The 10563-nt window shown below is 40.3% G+C and overlaps 1 protein-coding gene across 1 annotated transcript in view; it reads left to right on the top strand.

Moving 5' to 3' along the window:
- The window catches only part of LOC125484856 (transcriptional regulator ATRX-like), a 64646-nt gene extending 54123 nt beyond the window's left edge, over positions 1-10523 (top strand). The window contains exons 5-7 of the mRNA XM_048605284.1: positions 6206-6336; positions 8201-8317; positions 10408-10523. Coding sequence (XP_048461241.1) covers positions 6206-6336; positions 8201-8317; positions 10408-10523 — 364 coding nt within the window. The remainder of the gene's footprint in view (positions 1-6205; positions 6337-8200; positions 8318-10407) is intronic.
- The last annotated feature ends 40 nt before the right edge of the window (positions 10524-10563 follow it).

Raw genomic sequence — 10563 nt, forward strand, 5'->3', positions numbered from 1 at the left:
TCTGACAGCTCACTCCATACATGCATCACTCTCTGTATGAAAATGTTGCTCACTTAGGGCCCTGTTAAATCTTTCCCCTCTCACCTTAAACCTATGCCCTCTGATTTTGGACTCCCCTACCCTGGGGGGGAGGGGGTGGGGTGCGGGTGGAAGTCCTTGGCTATTCCTCATACTCGTGCTCCTCGGATTTTATAAATCTCTTAAGGTCACCCCTTGGCCTCTGATGCTCCAGGGAAAATAGCACCAGCCTATTTAGCCTCTCCCTATAACTCAAACCCTGCCACCCTGGCAACATCCTTGTAAATCTTCCCTGAACCCTTTCAAGCTTAACAACAGCTTTCCTGTAGCAGGACAACCGAAATTAAGGGAAGTATTCCAAAAGTGGCCCAACCAATGTCCTGCACAGCTGCAACATGACCTCCCAACTACCATACTCAATGTACTGACCAATAAAGGTAAGCGTACCAAACATCGCCTTCACTACTCTGTCTACCTGCTACACCACCTTCAAAGAACTATGAACCTCTAAAGTTTTAAGTTAGATTTGTAGCTTGGGTTGTGGATGTTCTGGTTGGTTGGCTTGCCGAGCTGGTTTGTTGTTCCTCAGATGTTTCATTACCCTGCTGGGTAACATCATCAGTGCAGCCTCTGATGAAACACTGTTGTGTTTTCCTGCCTGTCATTTAAACACTGGCGTCCGTTGAGCTGGATTACCTCACTTCTGGTTTTCCTTTGCAATGGAGTGTACATGGGGTCTAGCTCTGTGTGTTTATTGATGGCTTTCTTCGTGGAGAATCAGGCCTCCTGTGCTTGTCTCTGCTTTGCCTGTCCCAGGACCTTGGTTTTGTCCCAGTTGAATTGGTGGTTTTCCTTATGTGGATGGAGAGGAATGAGTATTGGTTGTGTCTTTTTGTTGCCAGTTGATGTTCGTGTACTCCTGTGGTTAATTTCCTTCCAGTTTGTCCAATGTAATGTTTGTCGCAGTCTTTGCAGGGAATCTTGACGTTGGTCCTGTCCATAGTGGGTAGTGGGTCTTTGGTTTGGGTGAGCACTTGGCGTAGGTTTGATGTGGATTTGTGTGCCACTCTGATGCCCAGTGGTCGTAGGAGTCTTGTGGTCAGTTCAGATTTGTTTTTGATGTAAGGTAGCGTGATGAGTGTGTCGGGACGTGTAATATCTTCCTGGTGTCGTTTGTGTAATAGGCATCTTCTGACCCAGTTTTTCCGGTATCTGTTGTCTTTGAATACTTTTCTTCTTTTTGGCGTAGTTCTGTGCTGCTGTAGTGTGTTGTTGCCTGTTTAAATAATGTTCTCACGCAACTTCGTTTGTGTGTGTTAGGGTGGTTGCTGTTGAAATTCAGTACTTGGTCAGTGTGTATGGCTGTCCTGTGTGGCTTTGTTAGAATTCCCTATTGTTCCTGCGTTCCACCATGACGTCCAGGAATGGGAGCTCCTTGTTCTTTTCCTCTTTGGTGAATCTGATCCCAGACAGGGTGTTGTTTATTAGTTAGTGTATCTCCTCTAGTTTGGTCTGTTTAATAATGATGAAGGTGTTGCCCACGTGTAGCATATCCATAGTTTTGGTTGGATTAGCGGAAAGGCCATGCTTTCAAGTCTCTGCATCACAGCTTCAGCTATTAGTCCGGAGATAGGTGATCCCACGGGTGTCTTGTTGATTTCTTAATATATTTGGCTGTTAAAGGTGAAGTAGGTGGTGAGGCATAGGTCCAGTAGCTGCTTCATGTTGTCTGTGGAGATAATGTCACTGGGGTCTTGTTCTTGTTTTATTATTGTTGCCAGTGTTTCTCTTGCTACTGGTATGTATATCAATGTGAAGAGGGCGGTAACGTCGAATGATACCATGATCTCGTCATCGTCTATTCTTATGGCCTTCATAGAATTGAGGAACTCTTGGGTTGAGTGGGGTGACTTCCTGACGAGTTGCTTTAGTTTCCTTTGTAACTCTTTGGCTAATCTATGTGATGGCATGCCTGGCAGGGAGACAATGGCTCTGAGGGGTACTTCCAGTTTGTGTACCTTCAGGAGGCTGTAGAATCTGGGAGCGTTAGTTCCTCCAGGTTTCACGTTAGGTAGTCTGTTTTGTTGAATTGTTCGGTCTGTTTGAGTCTCTTTTAATGTGTTGAGAATCGTGTTGCCCAGTTGTGGTGTCGGGTCTATCTGCACTTGCTGGTATGTGTTCTCATCGGCTAGTAGCGTTTGTGCCTTGGAGAGGTAGTCCCATTTGTTTAGTATTACCATCATGTGCCCTTTGTATGCTGGTAGTATTGTGATGTTTTGTCCTTTTTCAGTCCTGTTAAGGCCTTCCTTTCTGCTGTGTTGAGAGTGTTAAGTTCGCTTTTTCTGGTCAATGTCAGAATCACTGTCTGTCTTATGCCTTGTGTTTCTTCATTGATGCCGTTGGTCTTTAGTGTGGCTAGGAATTCTGTCTTGTTGGTGTCTCTGTGGTTGTAGCTGAGTCCGCGAGTTAGGACCGCTTTCTCTGTGTCTGTCAGTTTCCTGTCTGAAAGGTTTCTTATCCAGGTGTCTGCTCTGTTGTCATTTTAGTGGGTTAGTTTGGCCAGTTTTTCCTGAAGGATCTGTCGTTTCCTGGCTCTTGCGGTCTGTTGACTGATGTTGATGGTTCATTCTCGATCCGTTGTCCAGTCTTGGTTGGTAGCTTCTAGGAACTAAGTTTTTTGGCACTTAATTTCTATCATATCAGTGGAGCCAGTTGTGTGCATCGCTGCTCATTACCTTTATCGTCCTGTGGCTGTTGTATACTGCTGTCTTATGAGCTTATGGGTTGTTGATGGGGAGGTATGTATCTCACACTGCGTGGGAATACCTGGTTCCTTGAGGCATCCATGTAGGAAGTAAAGTTGTTTCCAGGTCGCGCTCTGTCGTTTGGCGTAGTTTTCCCAAAACAACTCTACGCAGGACCAATGGGGGAACTTCCTAACACAGGTACACAAGAAAGTCACACGCACTGACCAAATACTGAATGTCAACAGCAACCACCCTAATAGGCACAAGCGAAGTTGCATGAGAACATATATTTAAACTGGGAACAACACACTGCAGCAGCACGGAACTACGCCAAAAAGAAGAAGAGTACCTCTTGCAAGTATTCAGAGACAATGGATACCCGAAAAACTGGGTCAGAAGATGCCTATTGCACGCCCCAACACACTCATCATGCTACCTTACGTCAAAAACACATCTGAACTGACCACAAGACTCCTATGACCACTGGGCATCAGAGTGGCACACAAACACACATCAACCCTATGCCAAGTGCTCACCCAAACCAAAGACCCACTACCCGCTATGGACAGGACCAACGTCATATACAAGATTCCCTGCAAAGACTGCAACAAACATTGCATTGGAAATTAACCACAGGAGTACACGAAAATCAACTGGCAACAAAAAGACACAACCAATACTCACTCCTGTCCATCCACATGGATGAGGAAAACCACCAATTCGATTGGGACAACACCAAGATCCTGGGACAGGCGAAGCAGAGACTAGCACGGGAATTCTTAGAGGCCTGGTTCTCCACGAAGAAAGCCAGCAATGAACAGACTGAGCTAGACCCCATGTACACTCCATTGTGAAGGAAAACCAGAAGTGAGGTAATTCAGCTCAACGGATGACAGGCAGGAAAACACAACAGTGTTTCATCAGAGGCTGCGCTGATGATGTTACCCAGCAGGGTAATGAAACATCTGAGGAACAACGAACCAGCTTGGCGAGCCAACCAACCACAAGAACTATGAACCTGCACCCCAAGGTCTCTTTGTTCAGCAACACTCCCCAGGACCCTACCATTAAGTGTATAAGTCCTGCCCTGATTTGCCTTTCCAAAATGCAACATCTCGCTTTTATCTAAATTAAACTACATCTGCCACTCCTTGGCCCATTGGTCTATCTGATCAAGGTCCTGTTGTACTCTCAGACAATCTCTTTCACTGTCCACTTCACCAATTTTTGGTGTCATCTGCAAACTTACTAACTATACCTCCTATATTCACATCCAAATCATTTGCTATAAATGACAAAAATAACAGTGGACACAGCACTGATCCTTGCGGCACACCACTGATCACAGGCCTTAGAATATTTTCTTCATAATTTGAGATATACTTGTTCTGAATATTCTGAAATATCCCTTTAAATATCTGTCACTGCCTCTCTACTGATCTATCTCATAACATAATATCCAGTGCACTTCAGCTAACTTGGCTTTCATGTCCACATAGTTGTCCTATAAGATGTCAATTTTAGACCCACCCTTTCAAATTTAGTATAAGACATAATCATATTATAATTGCATGCTACCTAGAGGTGTCTCTTGCTGTTGAGATCCTTCATTATTCTTGTCACATCAGACAATAACTAATCAACCCTCTGGTTAGCTCCAGAATGTGTTGCTTTATGAAACAATTTCGGAAGCATTCTATGAACTCCTCATTGAGGCGGCTGCTACTACCAATGTTGATGTAGGGTATCATTACTAGTTGCTGTTAGGATACTTTGTAGATCATTCCCACTAGTGACTTCTTTCATCTACCATTCCTCATCTCCCTCAAACATATTCTACATCCTGATCTCCTGAACCAAGGTCAGCTCTAACAATGCAACAATACGTTGATTAGGAGTCCTACCCCTCTGCCTTTACCTAGCTTTGTATTCGTCTTAATATTGAGGTAAACACAACATTTCAGAGCCCAACCCCCCCAATATGCCCTACTCAGCACCACCACCCCCACCTTAATTTTGAAGCCCTTTTACTTTCCTAGTTTTGCAGCTTGCAAAAATACCAGTCCAGTGCTGTTCAGGTTTAGGCTGTCCAATTAGTACACATTCTTCTGTCCCCAATATTGTCACCAGTGCCCCACAAATCAGAATCCATGTCTCCCACATCAGTCTTTGAACCATGCTATGTCAATTTTCACTTGGATTAATTTGAAAGGAGACATTACTCAAATTGCAGTTGATCTTACCTGGGAATTTAGAAAGTTAAGGTGATGTGACTTAATTGAAGTTCTAAGCTATGAAAGGGCACCAATATGGTTGATGTAGAGAAATCTTTTTGCTTGTTGGGAATTCTGGGACTGAAGAAAGTAATCTAAAACAGTACTGGACATTTTTGATGTGAAATTGGCAAACCGTCTAGATACAGAGGGTGGTAGAACTTTTGAACACTCTTCTGTAATTACCAATTGATGTGTGATGCATTGTTAAATTTAAAAATGACATTGTTTTTATGAAGCATCAGGAGATTGGTAGCAAAGCTGGATGTATGCAGTTCACAGATCACCTAGATCTTATGGCATCAGACTTGAACAGCATTACTGTTCTTGACTTCCTTTATTGCTATAACCCTTGTGTTAAGGAAGGAAACATTAGCCAGGGTTTTACTCCTAAGACCATTCAGCCTATCAAGTCCACTCCTCCATTCAATAAGATCATGGCTGATCTGATAATCCTTGACTCCAGTTTCATGCCTTTTCCCCATAACCCTCGGTTTCCTCACTGATTAAAAATCTGTCTATCTCAACCTTGAATATACTTAGCAATCTAACCTCTACAGCCTTCTGTAGTAAAGAATTCCACCGATTCAATACTCTCTGACAGAAGAAATTCCTTTTTTATTTCTGCCTTATATTGACCACTCCTTATTCTAAGCTAATGCCCCTTGACCATAGACTCTCCCACAAGGGGAAACAGTCTCCCCTCATTTACCCTGTCAAGCCCCTCCCCTCCAGAAGCTTGTGTTTACGTAAGATTGCCTCTCATTCTTGTAAATTGTAATGAGTTCAGGACCAACCACTCAGCCTCTCTGAAAATTGTTTGTTGAATACTTTCATCTCCACTATGAAGACATTCAGCTTAAATGTGATGCATTCAGTGACACATTGTCTGAGTTGATGCAAGAACACTTAACTCTGTGAAGCCGTGATCCAGCAGTTTAGCATCGACAAGGGTGTTGGAAAGAAAAATGTTGGATGGTGATGAGAGGAATTACTAAAGAAAATATTTAAGGTTACTGGTAGTTCAACTTGCTTGTAAATGCTAGAACACTCATGAAACAAAATAATGTATTGCCAGAATGTAATGTGACCCATGATGCTGTTATGTTGCTGATTACACTGAAAAGTTTTACAGATCTTGAATGCAACTTACTTGGGTTTTATTAGGAAGCCCTCCTTTGTGACAAAACACGTTGTATCGGATGATGAAACTTCAAATGAGAATACCTCCGATTGTGAAAAATTGACTTCAAAAACTGAGGATACAAATGACTTGGATGTGAATAGTCTGCCTAAAGGTAGGTTAAGTAGACTTAGTTCCACAAATTTCTTTTAAACGTTTGGCAAAGCTGCTAAATATAGATCTGCATTTTTGTAATTGCCTATAAACATGACCTGATTTTAAAAATAATTTTGTTAGATATACCTTCATAAAATGTTAATCCAATAAATGAATAATAGCTGGCTCTGATAGTCGTAGAACACTGCTGTGTGTTATTATCTGCTATTTTACGCTACTGTAAGAAACCATGTAATGCCAGTTGTAATGCAACTATCATGTTGGAATGATTAGTTACTCTGAAGACAAACTCATAACGTGCGCACAAAAAACGTTTTGTTTGATGTACCGCTTATTCTGGTCTAGTGAGCATGTTTTGTGTGAATTATTATGTGCTTTGGAGCAGTGCAATACAGTTTCACTATGTGGTGAATCAGGGCTGAATGGACATATGAAAACCAGCCATATTTTTCCAGAAGGGAAATGTGAAACAAGTAGTCTGTTGTTTGTACCTGTTTTGTGGCATTACAGAGCTGGTTCAGTGTAGTGAAGATATTTAACAAAGTAATTGGCTCCTTCTTGAGATTTGGGAGCAGACAAAGGTCATATGGTTCAGTGAGATCATGGTAATCTTGAACTCCACTTCCCTGTCTTTTCCCCAGAACCCCTGATTCCTTCACTGATTATAAATTTGTTTATCTCAACTTTGAATATACTTAATAACCCATTCTCTATAGCTTTGCAGTAAAGAATTCCACAGGTTTGCAACCCTCTGGGGGGAAAAAAAATTCTTCCTCATCGTTATCTGAAATTGGTGAATCCTTACTCTCAGATTATGCCTCTTGATCCTAAGATCTCCCACAAAAGGAAATAACCTCTCCATATCAACCCTGTTAAGCACCTGAAGAACCTTTTCATGTTTCAGTGAGGTGTCCTCTTATTCTCCTATACCCCAAGAGTACAATCCCAAATTACTTAACCTGTCCAAAAATTTTCCTCCGTACCTGGGACCAACCTCGTGAACCTTCTTTTGGAATGCCACCTGTGCGACTATCTTAAATAAGTGGACCAGAACTGATTACACTGTTCTAACTATGGTCTGACCGTACCTCGTATAGTTTTAGCAATGCTCTCCAATTTTTAGAATTCATTCCCTTTGAAATAAAAAGCCAACATCTGCCTTCCCTATTATCCACTGAACTTGGAAGCTAGCTTTTAATGCTTCATGCCAAGGACACTCAAATTCCCATATGCTGCCAATTTCTGCTGTCTTTCCTGATATAAATAACAATAACCTCTTCTATTCCTTGTGACAAAATGCATGACCTCACACATTTCATCAGGCAAGTTTTTGACCACTTGCTTAACCTGTCTGTAACCCCTAGAGACCGTCATTCTCAACACTTTGCATCTATTTTTGTTACCTTCAAACTTGTTAGATAAGGAAAGTGAATGTGCTAACTCATTAAGTGTGGTCCCAGCACTGATCCCAATGGCATTCCAAGAGTAACAGGTCGCTAGCCTGAAAATGTCCCCTTTTCTCTCGACTGTTTTCTATTACTTAGCTAATCTAATATCTGTGTTAACATACCTCCAACACCATGGGCTCTTATGTTAAGTAGCTTTATGTATGATACCTTTATTGTGTGCCTTTTGGAAATCCAAATGTATTACATCTGATTCCCCATTATCTACCCTGTTTTTTACCCCATCAAAAAATTGTAATAAGTTTGTCAGGCATGACTTTCCCCTTAACAAAGCCATGCTGGCTATGCTTGATTACATTATAGTTTACTGTTTCTCTGTTTTCAGTAGAGTTTGCACCTCTTATAAACGTTTTAGTATATACACTATAATTTTAAAAACTCTTTTTCACCTTTTAGGCACAATAGTTGTACAGCCTGAACCAGCATGGAATGAAGATAAAGATAACTTTCGAGGCCCTGAATTTAGAAGCAGAAATCCTAAAAACAAAATGGAAACAGTGAAGAAACGTGGAGGTAGGCATATTGCTGAGCTTTTGTAACTGACCAACTCTTTATGGCATTGTAAAATTTCTCTCCTCAGTTAGTTAGTTTCATTTACTAGTCTTACAGGTGTGGTGCTGAAGGAGACATGGTTTTAGTTGATAATTATTTTTCCTAATTGTGCACCTATAAAATGTACTATAGCAAATAAATAGAAGAAAATTCCATAGGTTTTGATGTGGGCAAGAATGTGAGAACTGTAATGTCAGCCTTTCGGGCCAGTTCAACGAGTTGATCTATATTTTACCTCCCTCCATTGTAATAACTAGCAAAAATCTATCAACCTCAAATTTAAAATTTATTAATCGAGCTAGCTCCTGCTCTTGTTTTTGTGGGAGAGATTTCAATATCTCAACGATCCTTCTGTGTGAAGAAATATGTTCTAACTTTTGACAGGCCTCTACAGATTTTAAGTCTTTGTGTCCTTGTTCTAGGCTGTGCTGTCAGTGAGAAAAGTCCCTGATTTGATTCTTTATTTTCTTCCAGTTCCAAAAACCTTAGTCAAGCCGCCTGTATATTCTTTTTTCTGAGCCGTGCAAATCTGGTCTATGTAATCCCTCAATCTTCGAAGAGCAAGTCTACCCTTTCTCAAATGGGGCATATAGAATCCAGATATGCTTTAACTTTTGCTTGATATTGTAAACTTCCCTCACTCTTATATTCTAGTTTTCTGGTTATAAGGCTAACATTTAATTAGTTACCTTGATTTAGTTTTGTACCTGATTGTATGCTTTGTGTACATGGATCTCTAAATGTTTTTGAACTGCCATTGTGCCTAGACTTGCACCATTTTAAATACTATTAAGACCAAATAAGGATAGACCCACCCATGAGGATTTCACCCTTCTCTGTATTGAAATCAATCTGCTGCAGTCATTAAAGAAATTTAGACCTACTTCATTTTGTTTGACTTCAGGATAATGCCTACAGTGAGGACGTAAAAGAAGGCAGACTTATCACTTCCTAATTTTTAAATATTCTTTATCCATCATTGATAACTTGTACATACCTTTGCATCAAAGATTTTAAAATTCAATTGAGGTTCAAATATTGCTTATGATATTAATGGTTTTATCTATTAAAGTTTAATATAGTTTGCAAGTTCAGTATTTTAGTCATTTTCTTTTTATTTGCGTTTTGACTTGGCAGTAGCATTCTTACATCTGAATCACAGGATTGCAGGTTAACTCTCCACTTTTTTGAATGCAATCTCAAATGGTGCTCACTACTGCCCTGTTGAAAATATGGTGTTTTAGATTAAACCAGTGCCTGCTTTTTTAAGTCATTGAAATACTTTGTAGCCTCATAAGAAAAATAGGAGAATTCTCCCAATGTTCTGTCCAACTTTTTATCTGTAAGCCAGAAAAACAAGGCCTCTAGTTTTATGGTGGGATTATACATGGGACCTTGTAGTGTTCAGCCTTGCTGCTGTTTACTGTACACTGACTTAATTTTGAAGTGTCCTGAGGCCAGATATGCTACTTGCCCCAAAATGGTAGAAGAATTGTACATCTTCTGCCTAGATCAATCTGACCAAAAACAAAAATACCTTTCATAAGCTCCTTTTGGATTCACAATGATGATTAAAAACCACACAATGATAGACAGATCAGGTTTGCAGGTTCTCCCTCACTATTTTAGTAAACTCTGAATTAAAACTAAAATAGCATTCTCAAATTCTTGTCCACCTCCAAAATAAAAGCAGTCTAGAAAATTTCAGGAGAAAAATGGCTTACTGAGTTATGCCCTTCATCTAAAACAGCATTACCAGTCTAAAGGGATTGTAATAAACAGCACAGTTTGGGTTGCTTGAGCATTGTGTGAAACCAAAGGACCTCACGATATTTATTTTTAATTTTTGAGTAGAGGTTGTCCAAGACAAAGGTGTAAAATGCTTACTGTGAGACAAGAAGTGAATTGCTTTGTTGTACTTTTTTATCAAGAACGCATTGTGTCCAGTTAGATTGCATTGAAATTTTAATAGTGTACTTGAAATCTTATTTTATCAATGTATAAAACAATGAGCCAACTTAAAAATAAAATTGCACTTTTTATTTTGTTAGATGAGAATCTACATGGAATAGTCAGCTGTACTGCTTGTGGACAGCAAGTAAACCATTTTCACAAGGATTCAGTCCAGCGGCATCCGGCATTGAAAGTTCTCATTTGTAGGGTATGAGCTGTTTATGTTTTACATTAAAAGTTGCACATGTTTCCGT

This window comes from Rhincodon typus, chromosome 14 (assembly GCF_021869965.1).
Source record: "Rhincodon typus isolate 14 chromosome 14, sRhiTyp1.1, whole genome shotgun sequence".
NCBI lineage: Eukaryota > Metazoa > Chordata > Chondrichthyes > Orectolobiformes > Rhincodontidae > Rhincodon > Rhincodon typus.